Source organism: Calliopsis andreniformis, unplaced genomic scaffold, assembly GCF_051401765.1.
Source record: "Calliopsis andreniformis isolate RMS-2024a unplaced genomic scaffold, iyCalAndr_principal scaffold0022, whole genome shotgun sequence".
Lineage (NCBI taxonomy): Eukaryota > Metazoa > Arthropoda > Insecta > Hymenoptera > Andrenidae > Calliopsis > Calliopsis andreniformis.
Window position 1 is genome coordinate 569,159 of NW_027480432.1, and position 22,155 is coordinate 591,313.

Sequence of the window (22,155 nt, forward strand, 5' to 3'; positions counted from 1 at the left end):
TCTGAAGTAGAAACGTTTTCTTTATATTTACAGTTAACTAAATTTTTGAAGGCTAAAGTAAAGAAATACACGTGATCAGTCTTATATTTAAATTTATTTCGATATTAAGTGCTTACATAATATAATATGGAGGTATTTTATTTGAAATTAAATTCCCTGAATGATTAAAGAACCATTTCAGTATACTTTTTCTAAAATTTGTCTTAAATGTAAACAATAGCTATCGTTTCTGAAGTAGATATTACCTATTATTAATAACTAAAACCACTTGTATTTCTTTCTTCTGTCACATTCAGCAGTAAACACTTGGTATATCATGTATACACTACGTATTGTGTAATCATTAGCGCTGTATTCCCAAATTATTCTGGTAACTAAAAGACACTTTTTTTGTAAATGACGAATAAGGCAATTATTAATGCCCTTCTTCACATTTTAATTTTACAAAATAACTTTTCAAATTATGTCTTTAACGTGCTCAAGGAAACTTTTTCAGGTAAATGTTTCTTGGCGCTTACTGCTCTTTTGAAACGAATTTTATACCATAACAAAAAAGTGCATGCAGCAACCAAGAAGACCTCATTCACGTAATAGTTACCTTTTGTATACCTTAACATTTTATAAGTAAAAAATGACAAAACAAGCGCAAGAAAATGAAATACGGTACAAAAACAAATTGTTATAAACTAAACAATTTTACGATCAATAACAATATGTGATATATACTAGAATTATCGCGATAAATATGTCTAATAATAGGCACAGTTAATGTATACGTATAATATATTCATTATTCAATGTTTTATTATGCTATTATAGAAAGTCGTTGCTACCAGGGAACAGAAATGTTTGCGAAATTTTATGAAATCTTTATTTCAAATACTCATTCTTGACAATACATTCGTACAATGCTATAGACTATACGTTATTTTGACCTCTTTACAAATCTTCGTATTTATATTTCAAATATAAGGATATTTTTTTACTAAGACAAAAATTTGCAATACATAGGTAAGTTTAACTAAATGTAATTTTATGCGAGAAATAAAAAAAACCACTTCAAAAACGATAAATTCATAAGATTTCAAGGATCAGTTGTTTGATCTGTATAAAAGGAACAAAATAATTCTTTGTATCTATTTAAAGCATTTTTTATAGTTTTGTTAATTGTGTCTGAACACATCTATGTTTGGGGAATATTGTTCTCAATGACATTATACATGCAAAATAAAAATAACTATTTCATATTACAATTATCGAAGGAAAGTTTTCAAAATATTATAAATATGTTTTAAATTTTCTAAAAATAAAGTGCAATGAAAACCTCCTATGAAAACAACTTTCCCCTATATGTAAGTTTGATAAGTTCTCTTTGTGTGCACAGTACGTTCTGCTAAAGACTTGTCAAAGAGATTGCATGTAATTGAGCAATTCCTAGGACAATATACCATTAAATCAATGAAAATATTTTAGTTGCTATTGTATTAGTCAATACTTTCTGCAGTGTCTTCTGTTATATGCACAAGGAATGAATACATTTCTAATTTCATTTGATTATATGACATTACAGAACTCTGTGCAAGTCAAAGATGTATCATTCTCCTAACTTGAAGCATAGTTATGCACTATGTATAACTTCTACATGTATTAACATTTGTACATAACTAGAATCTCAGTATAGTTCCCTGATACCAGCGCATTTCCAACATCAGCCAGTACAAATATTGTTAGTTCATGTAAATTCAATAGTATACACTGTAGATTTTGTAGTATGCTGTTACTGCAAACCTACTAAACTTACATTACTAATTGTTTTTCTTGTTTACCAGACAAATTTTTTATAATGTAAATAATAGTATCAATTTTTTTAAAGACGTTTTCTTGAACAAGGCGGTGCTGCATACCTCGACTTAAACTTCAAGCAAAATTTATCTCACACAGTAGAAATCTATAATTATAAAAAAGACTAATAGAAAACATTTGTTATATAATTGAACAACTATACTATACAACTAAAATTAAACACTAAAACTGACTCATACATGTATCTCACCTAATATTCTTCACAGAAACATATCCTTATAAATAAGAATCTTGTTTTAGGATAGATCTAAAATATAAAATGATGAATAATTAAAATTATATGTACATATCAAAATATAAAAAGTGATATTTTCATCAATTTTGAATACTACTTACAACTTGGCGCAGCTGCAGATTCAAATCTCTTTTGTATCTGATCATAAGTGAACTTGACAAAAGCATCATATTGTTCAGAGAGCTTCATATTTAGAATATGATCATATTCTTCTCGAATTTGTGTTTCTTGTTCTTTAAGCATTCGCTCACAGATCAAACCAACCTTTAATCACCAATATTATTAACATAAATATTATTAATAACACTACTACCAATTATAATTATTAGATTTTTATCTTCTATACCTGTCTAAATGTGAATAAAGGTTTCTCTTTTCCATTAGAACTATAGCTATATGAATTTGAACCACATGCTGATGGGCTTGAAGGACTGGCAGGACCTTCCATATCTGAAGAATCACCACTATTGTTTTGAGGACTAAAATGCAATTGTTTGCGTCGATGCAGTCTCCGAATTTCTTCTCTTATATTGGCAGCCATTTTCTCTGTACATAGAAGTAATAGTTTGAAGAAATATTTTGTTAAATAGTTATTTATTATATTCTAAATTTTGCATGATAGACAACCAAAACACACCATTCAATATACTAACTAATAAGGAATTTTATAACAACATATAATATTAATCGTGTAATGTTTAAATAAAATAATAAGCACAGTATTGAATTCTTGAAATTAACAAAATATGGATACCTGCAATCTACAATCTATAAATATCAATGTGTAAAAAATTCATTCAATGAATAACGTTTTTCATTACTATCCTATAATATGTAAAAATACGATATATATAATGAAAAGTGTCATCAAATTCTACATAAACGAAAGAGTATTCGAAGTAATATTAAAATCATCCAGAATATATATACATGTAGAAAGAGAAAAAAGGGGAAGTTGATACTTGATGTTCGTTACAACATTACCATATGATTTACGTTCCCCCTCCCCCTCCCCCCTTCCAAGCCGCCCGAACCTCTCCCACTCATTGTTAATGTTGCGATTCAAATTTTAAATCGCTATATAATGACCTCCACCTTTTCTCCTTGTCACATTGTGGTGAGAAGTATAAAGAAAAAAGGGAAAAAGACAACAAAGAAAAAAAAATGGCCGTAGCTTATAGTAATTACCAGGCGTCAGTTTGTGAGTTATTTCGCCGAAAGGTGAAGGATTCTGTGGTCTGGAATTAGCCTGCGTGGATGTACCGGGAGAAACGCACATTGGCACGCATCTTCGTCGTTTATTCGGACGACCATGACTATGCACTGGGTCGAACTCTAAAGATCTCTTCAGAGTGGCACAAGCCATTTCTCCCGTTCACCGTTCTCTGGCTCACGATTGACACCCTAGATTATTATGGGCTTAGCCCGCAAGCAACGATGATTATGCCGGAAAATACAGCAAAATCACGGTGTACGCGCACCACCTGAATAATTTCTTTAAATGCACTTTGACTGTTCCAACTTCTTTCGTGCCGATCTCCTCGGATTTCCTCGCACTCTGACCAGACTGCACCAAAACAAACACTGCGGTAAAACAATATGGCTGGCAACCACGGTTCGTCGGCTGGGAACGACCACGGAACGAATGTCTCGACCATTCAGAGCACCATCTTTTCACTGGGTTACTGCTTGCATTCCGAAATGTATACGTCGCAGCTCGCAGACTCGTCTAAACGAAACTGTTTGCTTTTGATTGGTTGATACAGTGTGTCATGGCGTCTCCTTGCATTTCCTTCCTGCGATTCGCTTTAATTGAAATGCGAAAATCCTAAAACTGGAGTACGTTTAATAACGTTATAGTTATTGAACACTTTAGGACCTTATAATTTAAATAAAATCAATTACTATTTCAACAGACACTGTTTTTCCTTTGAAAATGAATGCAAACACGTTTCAATTAGACAAGCAGACAAATTTTTCATGGATAACGAAAACATTAAACTCGTTTCGAAATTATTTTTCTCTTATTTGAGGTAATATACAATTCAGTAAACTTAATGAAATTATTTTTTACAAAATATTACAGCTAAATTATTCAGTAATGGTCGTTTAAGATTGGTATGTCTACGATAAAGAAAAATTGTATCGTTTCTTGAAAATGCGTAGTCTCTGACTATTTATCGTAGTATCATACATACGCACGCACATGCATGTTTAAACATCGAATATAAAACAATGTTTTGATATTTTAGATATGTAGTTATTTTATTGTAAATAAATTTCATTGTCTCCAACATTTTTGTGACTATTTTATGATAATAAATTATTTTACAGTTAATACTTGGACAATGGGCAATTCCTCAGGTTTGTCCAATATAATTTACAATATTTGTTTATATATATATCACACATGATTCGGTTTTCTTTTGAAAATGTTTCATAAAGCATGCGCATAACTTCGGTCTATCTATTTGTTCACTGTGGGGAATTTTAAGCTGTCTTAAGGAGAATCTTCCGCCATTCTATATTTACGATTTTTGTGGGATTGTATGATTTATTCATTTCTTTGCAGCCCGTCCAAGTAAGAAACAAATAATGACGACAGTGAGCCCTGTAGTAATAGCTGCTACGGCCAGACACACGGCAACAGTAAGTTAACAAATAATATCTTTTTGACATATTTTTTTCTTGGTTATATTTGGCGCAAAGTGATTCTTAATTAACCATAAGTTGATTATTTCTGCTGTTCTACCATAGTATTTATAACATTTTTGACTACTAATCCTTATCTATAATTGATATTTTTGTTTAAAGTTAAAGTTCTTTCAAAGACTTTTATTGGTCATTGTATTAAAGCAATTAAAAAATTCTAGATACATAATATTACACCTTGTTAATTTAGAAAAGTCAAATCAATGTTCTCCTCACAGATGTTAACTTTCTTTACCTTTCCTATTCATTTTGAAAAATAAAAATTAATGTCTTTGTTGCAGCTCATATTTTTTCACGGATTAGGTGATACAGGGTAAGGCAATGCATTACATAATATTATAGTAATAATCCAATTCTATAAGAGATATATACTTATATAAATGACTTTTTTTATTACTTTTATAGGCATGGCTGGGCCAGCTTGATGGGTGAAGTAAGAGCTCCACATATTAAAGTTATTTGTCCAACTGCGTACGTGTATTTTCAGTTGAAAAAAAAGAAAAAAAAGATATTAATTAGATATGTCTGATCATTATTTTTCAAAGTGAATATATCATATAACTTTGATTTCAGACCTACAATGCCAGTAACATTAAATGCTGGTTTTAGAATGCCTTCTTGGTAAGTAAATAATTCCAAGAATAACTTCAGATATACATTTGGTGATAATAGAAAAAAAATTATGCATAAACTGAAACATAATTTCAATGATAATGAATATAGGTTTGACTTAAGATCTTTGGATCCAAGTGGACCTGAAGATGAAGAAGGTATACGTAGAGCTGCAGATATGGTACATTCTTTAATTGCAGAAGAAGTTGCAGCAGGAATATCTACAAAACATATTGTTCTTGGTGGTTTTAGTCAAGGTGGTGCCCTTGCCATGTATAGTGCTCTAACATTTCCAGAACCCTTAGCAGGTGTTTTAGCTTTATCAGCTTGGCTTCCATTGCACCAAAAGTTTCCTGCTGTATGTATTTAATAAAATATTAGATGCTACATAATTTTGTAAGTAAATACTCATGTACACAAACACTTTTAGGAAGCAAAAGGAAACAAAAATACGCCATTACTACAGTGTCATGGTGACTGTGATCCAATAGTTCCATACAGGTGGGGTCAAATGACTGCATCCCTTCTCAAGCAATTCATGACACAAACAGAATTCAAAACATATAGAGGAATGATGCATACATCTTGTGATGAGGTAAATAGATTACTTATAATAAGTAACACATCAGAATTATTAATATCAATTAATATATGCTATATCATGTACTTACATAACTTATTTATTTAATTACTAAATCATTTTTCCGGATATTGATTAACGTCAAAAACGAGGTAGAAAAAAATATTTGACAATGATTATTATTTTCACAGGAAATGCGTGATATGAAGAAATTCATCGAAAAAGTTTTGGAGCCATAATAGTCTTCAAAAATATATATTAATGTTTTAAATATTAATCTTATTACCTTATTGTTCTTTATTAAATTAATTACTTCCACTTTTACTGCTAATTAATTCTAGCGCTTGATAAATAAGTAAAGGCAGTAGTAATTGAAAATGTTTGAATCATCAAAAGATGATTAGAAGAATTATTAGTTTGGATTAATATTTATTGTTACTTTATCATCGATCGTATTTATGTGAATGAATTTGTTCTAGCTTAAATACTAAATTTACTATCAAACTATTTCCAATTTTTAATTTTAATAGCTTTCGGCATTCCGTATATTAATTTTAAATATGTTATTCTACTTAAAATATAATAATGCGCGAAAGATAAGAAATTATCTTCATATTTTGTTATATTCTGTATATGTTTTTATAGTATTCCTTTTTACTATATATCTTTTATGATACTTCTTTTAAAAGAAAAAGTAATTTCGAGTCAAATGAATTGCATAGAAAAAAAATTCAAGTTTCAACTTTTTTCCAAATAAAATGTGTAATATATTGCAAGTGAAACAATCTCCATTTGCTTAATTTTGTATTAAGAAAACGTCCATAATTATACATTGAATTGAAAATCTTAATTTATATATTAGAATAAGTGTAAGCAGTTAGACATTCTTTCTAATGTTTATATCCGATATAAGTTATACATAATGTACAAACACTGCTACTTATAGAATAATACCTTTTGTAGAGATGTTGTCTAGGAATTAGTAATATGGCCATATAATCTGTGATTACAAAATATAGTTTTGAAATTAACAAATTCAATATATCTTAGTAGACAGAATATTTACGAATGTAAATTGCAAAAAAATATATGTATCAGGCATGGCAACATCAACACATATAAGTACAACAGTACTGTCCTTATGTAACTTATTTTAGATCTTTTGAAATGGTACTACTAAGAATAAGAGAAATCGCGATTATCGCTATTAATATATCCAGTATTTAACTGAAAAGCAATACTAGTTACAGTAATGCAGTGTAAGGGTAATCGTTTGTATCATTTATTTGTATTATTAAGATAGAAATTATGCTTATCAAAGAAATCATTTTCTCCCTTTAATATTTTGTATAAAAATGTATTATACAAAATTCCGCAATTGTATAACCGATTTCCCTATATTAGTACTACTTTTCAGAACAAAATCATTACTTTGTGTGTTTCATTTGAACTTCCATAATTGAGAATTATAGTGGCTGTGATGTGCTAGTATTACTGCTACAGAATAATAAATTCTTTGATGTTATTTTGGTTGGATGATACTTAGTTGCATAATTTATTACTTTATTGAAAATAACAGGGAATACAAGGTAATATTGAATATTTTTAAGAACATTCTTTATGAATATTTTGTATCTTCATTACTCATCTTAATTTATTGTAAAAAAAATCATGTTATTACTAGTACAAATAAATTTTTTATTATTATTTTCAAACATATAAGATTTCGTTTGAAGTATTATTTTGTCATTTATAATTTTGATCTCATTCAAGTTTAATAACTTTAAAATTGTTATTTAAATAATAAACTTTATTATTACATACAGTAGTAAGAGCAAAATTTACCATACATTTAAATATATAGATAAAATGAAAAATTGAAAGTATCTAGATGAAAATTTATTTAAGGAATGAATTGAATTTTTGTAATTTACGATCGCAGAAAGTACGACAGGTCTTTTTTGTTAAATGATCTTCGTATAGACCAATTCATACAATGAATAATAAAGACTCGTCTGAGATTTTATCTTTTGTGGAAAAAGGAATTCGAAAAATTGTATTAAATCAACCAAAAAAGAGAAATGCTATTAATATTTCTGTAAGTAACAAGAAAATATAACGCTAGTTTTAAGGTTGGAATGCGAAGTAACAGTTCTCTCAGATTATTTCTTTTTTAAGCAGATGTATAAAAAATTAATACATATTTTGAATGAGTCCATTGACGATAGTTCTACCCATGTAGTAGTTTTCACTGGAGCTGGAAATTTCTTTAGTAGTGGAAACGATTTTAGTTCTTCATTAATGACTCAGGATGGGAATTCTGTTGACATTAAAAGTGTAATAGATCTATTTAAGTACGTATTTGGAATAAAATCTACCTCAGATTAAATGTATTCTGATTTTTATTAATAGATAAGTTATTTTTTAGAAATTTTATTGATGCTTTAATTACATATCCGAAACTTTTAATAGCTGTTGTAAATGGACCAGCAGTTGGAATGGCAGTGACAATTTTACCATTGTTTGATATGGTATATGCATCTCATATGGTAATTCTTATATATTATGTTAATATTTTTTTTATTTTTATAGAATACTTAATTATTTTTTAAATATTATAGGCTTATTTCCAAACACCATTTACTAGTTTGGGTCTTGTTGCAGAAGGATGTTCCACATATACATTTCCCAAAGTATTTGGGCAGTCTAAGGTACTTAGAGTTTTAGTATTATTAATTTTGATTAATATATAGTTTTTATGTTAATTTCTTTTTAGGCTGGTGATATGTTATATTTAGGCTACAGAATGAATGCTCTTGAAGCCAAACAATATGGTTTAGTGAGCAAAGTATATGAACATGATTCTTTGCATGATGTTTGGATATATTTAAAAAACATTTCCACACTTTCAGTAGAGGTAAATTATCAAGACGTCTTTTTATTGATATATTAAATAATTTATTCTAAATAAATAAATCTTTCAGTCAATACTAGCGATCAAACGTATGGTTAAAAGATGGAATAAAGAAATTTTATTGGAAGCTAATGCACAAGAATCTGCTGAACTTTTGAAACGTTTTCAATCTTCTGACTGCATAGAGAGACTCTTTAACGTTATGTCACGTAAAAGCAAAATTTAGAATTACTTATAACAATATGAAACATATAAATATTTTAAACAAATGATATACTTTCATACAGTAAAGGACAACTCTTGTTAATCTAACTTGTTAATCTGCATTACTTCAAGTAGAATTTTTAAATAAGAATGTTATATCACTAGATATTTCTAATAACATAATATCCTGAAAAAAGATTGAAAATAATGATAAAAATTATATAAATATTCTTTAAATATTGGTCATTAATTAATTTTTTTTTTACCTGCATTATCTTATTTGGAATTGGTCGTTGATAATGTTCCCATTCTAGAAGATGATTTATAGTTATATTGCGTTGAAAGACTTTATCATCTAAAAGAAGTTGAGATTCTCGTATTTCATGATTAAATTTTTCTGCTAGTATATTTACTTCTTTGTAGCCATTACAAGAGCATTTCATTAGATTATGGGTTAAACAATTTGTGTCTGTTGTTAATGTGAATAAGTCCTACAAAGTATTACGAATTATTATTACAAACTATTAACTAAAATTAATTTTAATTATTGATTTTTTCAAATATATTTCACAGACAAACCTTCAATTCACTCATAGATAATTTTAAAGATGCAAAGGAATTCATATCTACCACAGTTGTACTTAAGCCAGCTTTACTGATTTGTCTTTGAAAAATTTTTTCTTCAATTGTGCCTGTTGTTAGTAATCTATAAATTTAATTACATTATTATAAACTCATGCCTTGTTTATAAATTATTGAAAACTTTATTTTATAGTTTGAAGTATTCAAACCGTAATATATAAACATCTCTTGTTTGTCCCTCTCTCCAAATTCTTGCCATAGCTTGGGAATCAGATGCAGGATTCCAATCTGAATCAAACAGTATAAGTCTGGATGCACCTGGTAAGTTCAATCCCACTCCACCAGCTTTTGCACTTAATAGAAAGACCTCTATAAGTGTAATATACAAATTATAAATATTAAATAAACTAAATAGTAAATTAAATACTTTGCATATACTAACTGCTATCATTGCTTTTAGAATTGAATTGTTCAACAATCTTAGATCTCATGTTACTTGGTGTACTGCCATCTAATCTAAGAAATTGTAATCTTTCGGTATTACAAATAGTCTCTAATAAATCGAGTGTTTGTGTGAAATACGAAATTAATACAAGCTTTTCGTCTGTCGTTTTTAAATTTTTCATTAGTGTCTGAACAACAGAAATCTTTCCACAATATGCCTCTTTCGAAATAGTTTTATTTTCTGTTGCATAAGAAGTTAGATTTTTATAAAGTGATTCATTTTTGTCTTGATAAAATAATTGTGGATGATTACAAATTTTTTTTAGAGTCGTGATTACCGTTAAAGGTGATATGTTGTTATCTGATAATTCAGTTTTTTTGAACCACGTATCTATAACTCGTGAATATAGAGCTTCTTGTTCGTTCGACAAGCGGCAAAATACAACTAGTTCGTGCTTAGAGGGCAAATATTTATCAATTTTATCTTGAGTACGTCTTAGAATAAAGTTTTGAGTTTTATTATGCAGTTCATTAGCCCTTTCTGTGCCCAAGGACACAACATTAGTAGATGCATTAGGACATTGCGAGGCTACTATAGGATTTGCAAAATATTTCTTAAATTGTGGATTATCACCCAATATGCCAGGATTCACAAAATCAATTAAAGCAAAAAATTCTTGTAAATTATTTTGTATAGGAGTTCCACTCAAAAGGATTCTTCTTTTGCAATTTATGTCATTTAAAATCTGAAAAGGATATGATTTTTAAAAACTATAAATTTTCATATACTTCCACTTCTTTGGTATTACTCACCTTTGCTGCCTTTATATCATTATTTTTTAATCTATGACCTTCATCACATACAATTAAATCAAATGTTATTTCTCTAATTTCTTCTTGAGATCTACTGAGCATATCATAGCTAATAATCATAATTGAATTTCTTACTTGCTTTTTGAAATCCTTTATATTGTTTTTAGAATTTACAACATATGGAAATATTCTATGAGACCCCAACCAACGTACAAATTCTTTGTTCCAATTATTACACAAACTACTAGGTGTTACTATTAATACGTATTTTAGTATTGGTTTTCCATGTGGTCCTTTCTTTAACAATGTCCAAATAACTGTAATGCATTGTAATGTTTTGCCAAGTCCCATTTCATCAGCCAAAATTGCACCAAAATAATTTGGTACTTTCAAACCCATGATACATTCATATAAAAACACTACACCATAACGCTGATGTGGTCTAAGTACATTCACCAAGCAAGTATCTACAGATACTTCTTCCTCCTTTTCTAATATATCATTTTCTATCCAACTTTTACAGGTATTCAAGGAAGGCATTACCAAAGGCTTACATGTTAATTTGAGTCCTTAAATATAAAATGAACATATCAACTCAAAATGTATCTTTTATTACTTTTCTTTATCTTGTACCTGTCTTCAAAGATTCAAGTGGAAGGTATGGACTGCAATTTAATGTTTTCTTCTTCTTTATGGGTGGTTCTTGAACTGTTTTCTTTAATGATTCAATTTGCAACAGTTTATTAGGTGTTATCTTCTCAATAATCTGTAAATATTTTTTATTAATTTTTTATTATATATATGTATTTTTATTTACTTCTTTGTTTATCCTTATTGATTGTGTGTATCTTTGTTTACCTCAATTTCTTTACTTTGAATAAACATTCTAAAACCTTCCACTAATGTTTCAGGATTAACAACTGTTTTATGAATAATATTGCCTTCTGTATCCTAGCAAATATGAAATTGAAATAAATTAACTAATTAAATAGTAAAGAACTGTCTGTATTTTTTATAATTACATGCACGTCTGTACTTTTAAAACTGCATTTCTTCCTGTAACTTCTAAAATTCCATCGTCCTCCCATTTTTTATGCTTCCTTGTAGACTGCTTACCTAATACAACACTGAAAGTACTAAACAAAGAGCAAAATATGTCATTAATTACTTAATTATTTGCATTAGAACTAATATAGTTAACTAATTACATTGGATCACTTGAAAAATCAGTGGATGAACTTATTTGAACAATTGAATTGTCTTTATTTACTTTATTTCCATCATTTTCTATCTGTATTTCTTCATTGTATTTTTCAATTGGTTTGTTAAATAAATTAAGGATTCTTCTGGTACTTCTATGTGCACCACACTTTGACTTCTCTGATGATATATTAATATTTTCTGAACATTCATTGGATTTATTACTTACTGATTGTTCAGACTTTAAAAGAAACTTAAATCTATTACTTTGATTGCATCGATACATAATGCATTTAATTAAGTAAACAAATGTGATAATATTATACGTTAAAGGACTTAAAATTACATTTCAAACCTCTTAAATAGTCATCTAGCGGCAGTCTATGAACTAATAATATACAATATACTTATTTATTAATTTATGGGCGGTTCGATGGTTTTAGAATTATTGTAAATACTCTACTCATCATTATGCAATGATAAAAATCCGTAGAATTTGATTAGTTAATGTAAAAACAGCATTTGAAGAATTATTAGGGGCACCGCCCCCTCATGATACGGCCCTTAAGAAAAGTTGCAGACGACAACTTTGCCATCTAGCGGCCACCCACGAACTAACATTTTTAGGTAAGGATCGTATCATTAGGGGCCAGTGCCCCTTAGAATAAAAATTCCTTAAATCATTCAAAACTCATTAGAAGGCAATATTATTATGAAAAATCGTTCAGAATAGGCTTAGAATATGACAGAAGTTGTCAATTATGCGGATAGATAAGTCAATAATAGCACAAATAATTAATGAACATAAATTGAGTAATATTTCTTTATTTTGAGTATATTCACTGCTCGAATTCACTTACATAATTCAATTTTGTAGCTTGAGACAGTATTCTGAACTATTTTCAATAATAATATTGCCTGTTAATGAGTTTCTAATGATTAATAAAATTTTATTCAAAGGGGCCACCGGTCCCTAATGATACGATCCTTACCTGAAAATATTAGTTCGTGGATCGCCGTTAGATGTCGAAGCGATCGTTAGCAACTTTTTTTAAGGGCCGTATCATTAGGGTTCGGTGCCCCAATAAATTTTCAAATACTGTTTTTGCATTAAATTAAGAATTTCTGTGGGTTATTATCGTTGCATAACGATACATAGAATCTCTATAATAATTCCACATCTTCAGATTGTGCGTAAAATGATTAATAAAGATATTTTACTAAAAGGAGTAATGCTATTATTTCATCTCTGGTAATGTTGTTTATTTTGTTTGTATTTTCGGAATCTTTACAGAAGTTTAATTTTAATTATAATGTATAAATGTCAGTTATATGGAAATATTACAAAATGATATAAATAAACTGTAGTTATGAATCTTCACATTAGGATCTGTAATTGTAATGAGAATGTCTGCCTGTGTGTCTATCATTATTGCGTCTCTCCCAAGCATTATAACGTTTTCCTGGACCATGAGACTGTCTTGACCATTTATACTGAGATGTACGTGCTTTGTTATACCATGGATCTACAATTGGTGGTTTTCGTAGTTCCATATTTTTTATTTTCATAAATGCATTATCTTTTTCTGTATAACGATCCTTAAATTCATTTTCACACTCTTGCATGAACTTTTTTTGTTCATCCGTTAAGCTTATACCTCCCATGTCTTAGTTTTTGAGTCCTTTAACAATAATACATATACCTGTAAAACAAATTAAATTAAATAGATAATTTATGAGACAATTTGTTTTGTATTACATGTATTACATACTTTTTAAAATATAAATTAAAGAATTACTCTTAAATTTAATTTACATTAAAATTCTGATGTATACGTATACACCTTCCTATACTTCTTCTTCAAATAGCACTGATTTTAACATATTTGGAAATAAAGTCAACGAAATCTCAGTCAACAGTGAATAACAACAAATGTATTAATAATAAGTAATGGTTACATTCTTTATTAACGTCATAATTCCACTATTAAGCACCCAATGCTGTGATTAATAAACATATTTGCAAACATACACATATGTATGTCTAATAGCGTCAATTACTTTCACGTACCATACAAATTAAGTAGCTTGCATTTTTTATGAATTAGAATCTTGAAAGTTCAATGTTATTTTATGTACATAAAAAATTATATGGAAATTAGTGATTCGTTTACAATGATCTGTTCCCTTCAAAGACAGTAAAAATTAATATCCACCGAATGGGACAGTTGAATCACATTCGATACAAATAATTAATAAATAAAGTAGGATACGAAGATGGCGCTTCTATATGGCCTTTTCATGTAAACAGGCCATAAGAGATTTTGGCGGTATACCATCGGTATAGATGTCCCATGCTTGTGTGTATAGTGCATATTTCTGAAGCTATGAAGAACGTGTTCATTTGTAATTAATTTTAATGATAGAAATAGAGTCATATTACGGTGGTTGCAGTCTAAACGTAAAAACTGTATATCCTGTAAAGAGTTTTAAATAAAAATTGATGAAAAATAATCGGTTTCAATATGATATCCGCTATTATAGGGAATACTGAAAATTACGAGATAGAGAAACAAACACAAATTGAAGATACAAAAGAGCATCAAATACCTTTGAACGGACATATTATCGAAGGAAATAAGGATACAGGTAAAGTATTTCAGTATAATTTTGAAATATATAAGGTTGTTTAAATGATAAAACGATTTAATTCAATTCTTATTCGTTAGGAATTAAAGCCATGACTATTCAAGAAGCACACAGCAATAGAAAGAAACTTCGCAATGGAAAATACATAAATGTAGAAGGTACTTCTAACTCAAATAAAGTTGATGAAGATACCATGAAAAATGTATTAATGAAAGAAAAAACTCAATTAAAAAAACCTACAAAGAGAAAGAGCAATGGTGCTGAAGAATTAGAATCAAAGGTTCCAATGTTCATACAAAATGAAAAAGAAACAATACATGATACATCTGAAATGAAATTAAAGCAAGAACAAGATTCAGTTGACGAATCTGAAAATGCCCTAAAAAAGACTAAAAAGGAAAATCATGATGTAACTATAGAAGAACCAAAAACAATGTTTCAGAAATCTATGAATAATCCACAAAAATGTGAATATTGTTGTCAAAAGCTAACAAGTAGCGAATTAAAAATATATCCAGGTCATCCTAATGGGGCAGTAGAAGAATTCATTGCATTAACAGATCCAAAGTTATCTTTATTTACAGGAGAAGAAGCTAATGTTCATGAAAGTGATGAGAGACCACAAAATAAAATAACCGATTTTTGGTACTTTATTATTTATTGTTTGAAAGAATACAAATATAAATCTTTTAAGATTTTATTAAACTCAATTTCTATTTTTTTTCTTTTTATAGTGTATATGATAAAAATGGTCATTTATGTTCTTTTGATACTGGCCTGATAGAAAAAAATGTAGTACTTTATTTTTCTGGTTATATGAAACCTATTTATGAAGAAAATGCACATCCAGAAGGAGGTGTACCTGCAAAAGATATGGGACCAATAAATGAATGGTGGGTGTCAGGTTTTGATGGTGGTGAATTAGCATTGGTAGGATTTAATACACCATTTGCAGAGTATATATTAATGGAACCTGCTGAAGCATATGCACCATTCATGGATTCTGTGAAAGAAAAAATTTATATGAGTAAAATAGTTATAGAATTTTTGTTGGATGAAATTAATCCAACTTATGAAGATTTATTAAATAAGTTACAGGTAAGATCTCAATAGTGTAGGATATTTCATTCACATTATTTTTATCTTAATAATTTTTATATTTTTTTTTAGACTATAGTTCCACCAAAAGGATTATCTAGATTTACAGAAGATTCCTTGTTACGATATGCACAATTTATCTGTGATCAAGTTATTTCTTTTGATGCATCAGCAAGACCTGAAGATCCTTTATTAATTACAAGTCCGTGTATGCGAGCATTAATAACACTTGCAGGTGTAACATTAAATAAAAGAATTGCATTACGCAGAACACAAGCTAGAGATCAGAAGAATAAAAAGATTACTTGGACAAAGGCTACAACTACAAAATTAGTTAATAATATGTTTGAAACGTTCTTCTCTGACCAATTAGCTACAAGTAAAAACAAAGAGCTGTCGGTACGTAATCAGAATTCTTATAATAAAAAAAGTGGCGTTATAAAAATATGTAATGTTTTTTAATAGGGACCTAAAAGATCGAGATGCGGAATTTGTGAAACATGTCAACAACCAGACTGTGGCATTTGTTCTGCTTGTAAAGACATGATTAAATTCGGTGGATCTGGAAAAAGTAAACAAGCTTGCAATAGAAGAAGATGTCCAAACATGGCAATACAAGTAAAAAAATTTAATAAAAACGTATATATATTTATGTATCAAAAAGTATATATTGGATATCGATTTTTAGGAAGCAAATGATTCAGATCAAGAAGATGATGATCTTAATGAAGCATTACACGAAAATATAAAAATCACTCAAAAAATGATTTTGAAAGAATTTAAACACACGCAGAAAGAAATTGCTTGGGTAGGAGAACCAATTATAAATGATGGTCGAAGAACATTCTATAAGTCAGTTATCTTAGTTGACGAAGAAATAAATACAAACGACTACGTACTAATTGAGTCAAACGATCCTACTGTACCGCTACAAGTAGCTAAAGTCATGTATATGTGGGAAGACAAAAATGGTGCAAAATTATGTCATGCAAACTGGTTTAGGAGAGGTAGCGATACTGTACTTGGCGAAACATCAGATCCATTAGAATTGTTTTTACTAGATGAATGTGATAATGTACCATTCACTTCGGTTAAGTCCAAAGCTACTGTAATTTATAAAACTAGTTCAAAAAATTGGAATGAATTAGGTAATTATATTGTTTCTTAATGAAAAATTTTACAATGTATATTATTAAACATCACTAATAACATTTCAGGAAATGCAGATCTGCTGCCAGAAGATGAAATACAAAATAAAAATGGAAAAACATTTTTTTACCAAAAACGATACACTCCTGAAACCGCACGATTCGAAGATCCTCCTCCAGATCCTGTATGCGAACGACAAGGAATTAGTCATCGATTCTGCCCTGCATGTATACGCTTTACTGCTCTACAAAGCTATTATACACCAAAGGTTTGAAAAATTGAAGTTTATGCTTTATTTGTTTCTTCTCTGATTTCAAATATAAATGAATAATTTGCTTGTTTTAGGTTTTTGATAAAGGAGAAGAAAAAAGTAGTAAAGAAGTAACTTATAATGTAGTAAAATATAAAGGCGAAGAATTTAGAGTTGGCTCTATGGTATTTTTGTCCCCAGGAGCTATAAAATATAAATATACATCTACATATCACATTTCTACCAAAATAAAGAAAGGAAAGGTAGATGAGGATATGTATCCCGAATATTATAGAAAGTCCTCGGATCATGTGAAAGGTTCGAATTATGATACCCCTGAACCATTCCATATTGGTTATATAAATGCGATATATGCAACAACAAATAATAAATTAGTTGCTTCATCCGATATATGGATTAAAGTGAACAAGATGTATCGACCGGAAAATACGCATAAAGGACTTACATTGATGCAACAAGTTGATCTTAATATGGTATATTGGAGTGACGAAAGTAAGCGCGTTTAAATGTATAGCAATGCTTAAATTATATTGATCAATGATTAATAACTTGTAATTCAAATTTTTCAGTTTGCGATGTAAAGTTTTCAGAAGTAGCGGGTAAATGTTACGTAGTATATTCTGAAAATTTAGATCAGTCTGTGGAGCAATGGACTGCTGGTGGTCCAAATCGCTTTTACTTTTCTCAAGCTTACAATGCATCAGAAAAGACATTTCTCGATCCTCCGAATCATGCTATGAATATTGGAAAATGTGGCAAAGGAAAAGGAAAAGCAAAATGCAAAAGTAAAAAAGTCGAGAATAATGAAAGTAAAAAAATAATCGAAAAACCAGTGGATTATTCTATTGTACAAAGAAAGTTGAAGACTTTGGATGTTTTTGCTGGTTGTGGCGGTTAGTATACATTTTTAACTACTACAATTAAATCAGTACAATATTTTATTCTAAAAGTTAACATATAGGTTTGTCTGAGGGATTGCGACAAGCTGGTATTGTTGACAATCGATGGGCAATCGAAAGAGAAGAACCAGCTGCATGTGCATATCGATTAAATAATCCTGATACCACAGTATTCTGTGAAGACTGTAATGTACTTCTACGAAAAGTTATAAACGTGAGTATTTTAATGAATTTGTGAAATTTAGAAAATAATGTATGAATCTAACATATAGTTTACTCGTATATACAGGGTGAACCCTGTGATAATAATGGACAACGTCTACCTCAAAAAGGGGAAGTAGAATTATTATGCGGTGGACCACCTTGCCAAGGTTTTAGCGGAATGAACCGCTTTAATTCACGGCAATATTCGCTATTTAAGAATTCTTTAGTAGTATCGTGTTTATCTTATTGCGATTACTATAGACCGAAATTTTTTATCATGGAAAATGTTAGAAATTTCGTTTCATTTAAAAAAAGTATGGTACTAAAATTAACATTAAGATGTCTTGTACGAATGGGTTATCAGTGCACATTTGGTATTCTACAAGCTGGAAATTATGGCATTCCTCAAACACGGAGGAGGTACGTGCAATCTAAATTATATTACGGAATTTGAATTGAATGAATGTTTCAACTTTTTATTCATACGATTTTAGACTAATAATACTAGCTGCTGCACCTGGGGAAATACTTCCAAAGTATCCAGAACCAACCCATGTGTTCAGTAAGCGGGCATGTCAATTAAGTGTTATAGTTGATAATAAAAAAGTGTGTACAGTCAACATAACATGAATCTTCAACTCTATAAAAATATTTCTTATTACTCTTTTCTTCTTTTTAGTATTCGTCAAACTGTGATTGGTCAGAATCGGCGCCGTATAGAACAATCAGTGTCCGCGATGCTATGTCCGACTTACCTAATATTCGGAATGGTTGGAACAAAGAAGAAATGGCTTATGGTGATGAACCAATATCACATTTTCAAAGAAAGGTAAAAGCAAGATCATTGATAATTGTTAGACTAATACTGGTATCGAAACATGTAGGATTAAAGCTTAAAGTATTTTTTTAGGTGAGACCTAAAGAACCTGATACAATATTACGTGATCACATTTGCAAAGATATGGCACCATTGGTAGAAGCTCGTATAGCACACATTCCAACTGCGAGCGGGTCTGATTGGCGAGATTTACCAAATATTGCTGTACGTCTAAGTGACGGAACATATTCGAAGAAGTTGTAAGTGTAACTTACAGATATTAAAGAAATGAATTAATCAGTTTCTTAAGAATACGTACATTTGTTGCAGAGAATACACTCATCATGATAAGAAAGCTGGTAAAAGCTCCACTGGAGCATTACGTGGTGTATGCAGTTGTTGTGCAGGAAAATCATGCGATCCTATGGATAGACAGTATAATACCTTAATACCATGGTGCTTACCGCATACCGGAAACCGCCATAATCATTGGGCAGGCTTGTACGGTCGATTAGAATGGGATGGATTTTTTGGTACTACCATTACTAATCCCGAACCTATGGGTAAACAGGTAAAAATTAGTTTCACTTAAATAACATTTCTATATGTGTATGAGTAGAAACCTAATTTCGTTGTTTATGAACAGGGTCGTGTTTTACATCCAGAGCAAACCAGAGTTGTAAGTGTAAGGGAATGTGCTAGATCACAAGGATTTCCGGATTCTTTCCGTTTTTATGGAAATATACTTGATAAGCATCGTCAAATTGGTAACGCTGTACCGCCACCATTAGGTGCCGCTCTTGGTTTTGAGATTAGAAAATGCTTGGGAAGTGAAAATAGTAATCAACTAGAAAAGAACTTTGATACTTTTACAGATTCATAATGATATTAGACACAACCAATAAATATTTATACATGATTAACTATAAATACTACATTCGATCTTAACAGTAGCGTGATATGTTACGTGTATGTACATGTCTTTTTTTATCTGTATAAATTTACAAACATATGTATCCGGTAAAAACATGTAGGTGCTTTTTTTCTTTTACCATTAATTTGACCAAAAGTATTACATGATGCATATCCAATACGCAATTCGAATGTAGAACGTAGACGGCGTAACATTTACTTTATGTATAATTCTCAAAAATGGAAATCAGTATTTTAAATTAACATTGCGTTAAGATAGTTGTCGATTAAAAATATTATAATATTGAATACATATATGTCGAGGACTGTTTTTGTATGGAAAGTCATTTATAACAATTATATGCTATGTATATATTGTACCTTTTTATAGTTATATGTTAAAACCAAGATTGTTTATTGACATAGTTTTGGAAGAGAAAGAATGCAAGAAATATTTATTGTAACATGAATACTTTATAATAAAAGCATACATGTTTATGTGAATAATATAGATAAATAATGAAATTTACCTTCATACCCATTTACAGTTATTTACGTCTATATTAGCAAATGTAAAGTCAACGCAGCAACACAACAATCATTGACAAAGTCTACCTTGTCAGTGGTTGTATGTGATTTTCAAAGCCATACTTTTGTAAACGCAGAGGGCGCAAAAAGTCCAATAATTTTTCGTGAAGTCGGTATTTCAGGTTTCAGGCCATGTGACACAAATTCCATGAAATGATCGAAGATAGAACTGTTCTATATCTCATTGGTAGTAGCAATACAGACACTACATGTCTAAATAACTTAAGCAATATTTAATCATTTTTTCTTATTAATATGTGGGCAGATACAATTTTAATTGTATTTATTAGTGTATGTACAGCTTTACTAGGAGAAGGTACAGAATTTTTAATGATCGTTATTTTCTTTAAATTACAGGTTATGTTCACAGGTTTCTTGTTATTGCTATATCAATATATTTTTACATTATTTCCAGGTTTGACATGGCTCATGGTTTACAGGACGGAAAAATATCAAAAATTAAAAGCTGAAGTTGAGAAACAAAGTAAAAAATGTAAGCTTTTGATGGGTAATTTCTTAAAACATTGCTGATTAAATTATAAATTAAAGAATTTTAATTAATTTTGTTGCATTCTTAAATGAAACTGGTTTCAGTGGAGAAGAGAAAAGAAGCACATGGAGATTCTCTAGACAAACAACAGAAGAAAAAAATTGAACGTGAGGAAGAAAGATTAAAAAATAATAATAGAGATTTGTCTCTTGTAAAAATGAAATCAATGTTTGCAATTGGATTTGCATTTACTGCTCTATTGAGTATGTTTAATAGCATTTTTGATGGTAGAGTTGTAGCAAAATTGCCATTTGTTCCAATTAGTTGGATACAAGGCTTATCGCATAGAAACCTTCCAGGTGATGATTACACAGAGTGCTCATTTATATTCCTTTATATATTATGCACAATGAGCATTAGACAGGTAAATATATTTTTGCTTTACCACTTAAGAAATCTATTGTATTAATAATTATAAACATTTTAATCCTTATCTTTTATAGAACATTCAAAAAATGCTTGGATTTGCTCCATCCAGAACTGCAAGCAAACAAAGTGGAAGTATCTTTGGTCCTCCACCTCAGCAATTTAAATAAATTATTCAGTATATTCCATGGGCAATTGTATATTAATTATACAAATTTTTATAAAAGAACACCATACATGTTCTTTTAATTGATAAATGACTGATATTGAAACAAATGATAAATACAAAATATATGTATATACATGTACCTAATGTGTATATGATACATTGATAGTGCAAGTATCTTTTAGTTAATATAAAATATATATTTAATACTGACATACGTTTCTTTTTTAATTAATTCTTACATAATACAATATTTTCATAAACGTTATAAAATTATTAATAGATAATTTAAATACTAAGCTTTCAAGTTTCTGAAATAACTATAAA

The 22,155-nt window shown here is 29.4% G+C and overlaps 6 protein-coding genes across 11 annotated transcripts; 4 read left to right on the top strand and 2 right to left on the bottom strand.

Annotated features, from left to right (window-relative positions):
* Positions 1-75: 75 nt before the first annotated feature.
* Positions 76-3,816, bottom strand: Akirin (akirin). The gene is made up of 5 exons (XM_076391473.1): positions 3,287-3,816; positions 2,445-2,644; positions 2,200-2,362; positions 2,054-2,110; positions 76-1,948 (listed from the first exon to the last, which is right to left on the bottom strand). The coding sequence occupies exons 1-4, from the start codon at positions 3,462-3,464 to the stop codon at positions 2,100-2,102; spliced, it is 552 nt and encodes a 183-aa protein (XP_076247588.1). The 5' UTR covers positions 3,465-3,816; the 3' UTR covers positions 76-1,948; positions 2,054-2,099.
* A 772-nt stretch (positions 3,817-4,588) lies between these two features.
* Apt1 (Acyl-protein thioesterase 1) lies at positions 4,589-6,322 on the top strand. The gene is made up of 7 exons (XM_076390804.1): positions 4,589-4,747; positions 5,092-5,123; positions 5,216-5,281; positions 5,384-5,431; positions 5,534-5,780; positions 5,853-6,017; positions 6,194-6,322. Exons 1-7 carry the CDS (start codon positions 4,694-4,696, stop codon positions 6,239-6,241), a joined length of 660 nt encoding a protein of 219 aa, XP_076246919.1. The 5' UTR covers positions 4,589-4,693; the 3' UTR covers positions 6,242-6,322.
* Positions 6,323-6,636: 314 nt separating this feature from the next.
* On the top strand, positions 6,637-11,793 carry LOC143186929 (enoyl-CoA delta isomerase 3, peroxisomal). Of its 3 annotated transcripts, XM_076390802.1 has the most exons (8): positions 7,389-7,591; positions 7,945-8,100; positions 8,184-8,356; positions 8,431-8,551; positions 8,624-8,713; positions 8,779-8,919; positions 9,964-10,023; positions 11,483-11,793. In XM_076390802.1, exons 2-7 carry the CDS (start codon positions 7,999-8,001, stop codon positions 10,006-10,008), a joined length of 672 nt encoding a protein of 223 aa, XP_076246917.1. In that variant the 5' UTR covers positions 7,389-7,591; positions 7,945-7,998; the 3' UTR covers positions 10,009-10,023; positions 11,483-11,793. The 3 variants fall into 3 exon arrangements, with proteins under 3 accessions (XP_076246916.1, XP_076246917.1, XP_076246918.1); XM_076390801.1 differs by lacking the exons at positions 9,964-10,023; positions 11,483-11,793 and adding an exon at positions 8,987-9,142 and having other exon boundaries at positions 6,637-7,591; XM_076390803.1 differs by lacking the exons at positions 9,964-10,023; positions 11,483-11,793 and adding an exon at positions 9,694-9,946.
* On the bottom strand, positions 9,012-12,486 carry LOC143186928 (DNA repair and recombination protein RAD54B). Of its 4 annotated transcripts, none has more exons than XM_076390795.1 (10): positions 12,168-12,486; positions 11,996-12,095; positions 11,818-11,910; positions 11,593-11,725; positions 10,960-11,528; positions 10,145-10,892; positions 9,912-10,071; positions 9,700-9,826; positions 9,387-9,611; positions 9,012-9,307 (listed from the first exon to the last, which is right to left on the bottom strand). In XM_076390795.1, exons 1-10 carry the CDS (start codon positions 12,443-12,445, stop codon positions 9,248-9,250), a joined length of 2,493 nt encoding a protein of 830 aa, XP_076246910.1. In that variant the 5' UTR covers positions 12,446-12,486; the 3' UTR covers positions 9,012-9,247. The 4 variants fall into 4 exon arrangements, with proteins under 4 accessions (XP_076246910.1, XP_076246911.1, XP_076246913.1 ...); XM_076390796.1 differs by having other exon boundaries at positions 12,230-12,387; XM_076390798.1 differs by having other exon boundaries at positions 11,982-12,095; positions 12,230-12,333.
* Positions 12,487-14,683: 2,197 nt separating this feature from the next.
* On the top strand, positions 14,684-20,669 carry LOC143187329 (DNA (cytosine-5)-methyltransferase PliMCI). The gene is made up of 16 exons (XM_076391458.1): positions 14,684-14,808; positions 14,889-15,453; positions 15,543-15,906; positions 15,979-16,305; positions 16,372-16,524; positions 16,595-17,054; positions 17,124-17,323; positions 17,401-17,818; positions 17,896-18,219; positions 18,288-18,439; positions 18,515-18,849; positions 18,924-19,035; positions 19,109-19,258; positions 19,340-19,506; positions 19,577-19,817; positions 19,893-20,669. Exons 1-16 carry the CDS (start codon positions 14,685-14,687, stop codon positions 20,127-20,129), a joined length of 4,329 nt encoding a protein of 1,442 aa, XP_076247573.1. The 5' UTR covers position 14,684; the 3' UTR covers positions 20,130-20,669.
* Positions 20,670-20,800: 131 nt separating this feature from the next.
* On the top strand, positions 20,801-22,041 carry LOC143187328 (calcium load-activated calcium channel). The gene is made up of 4 exons (XM_076391457.1): positions 20,801-21,062; positions 21,162-21,239; positions 21,341-21,660; positions 21,740-22,041. The coding sequence occupies exons 1-4, from the start codon at positions 21,002-21,004 to the stop codon at positions 21,830-21,832; spliced, it is 552 nt and encodes a 183-aa protein (XP_076247572.1). The 5' UTR covers positions 20,801-21,001; the 3' UTR covers positions 21,833-22,041.
* The last annotated feature ends 114 nt before the right edge of the window (positions 22,042-22,155 follow it).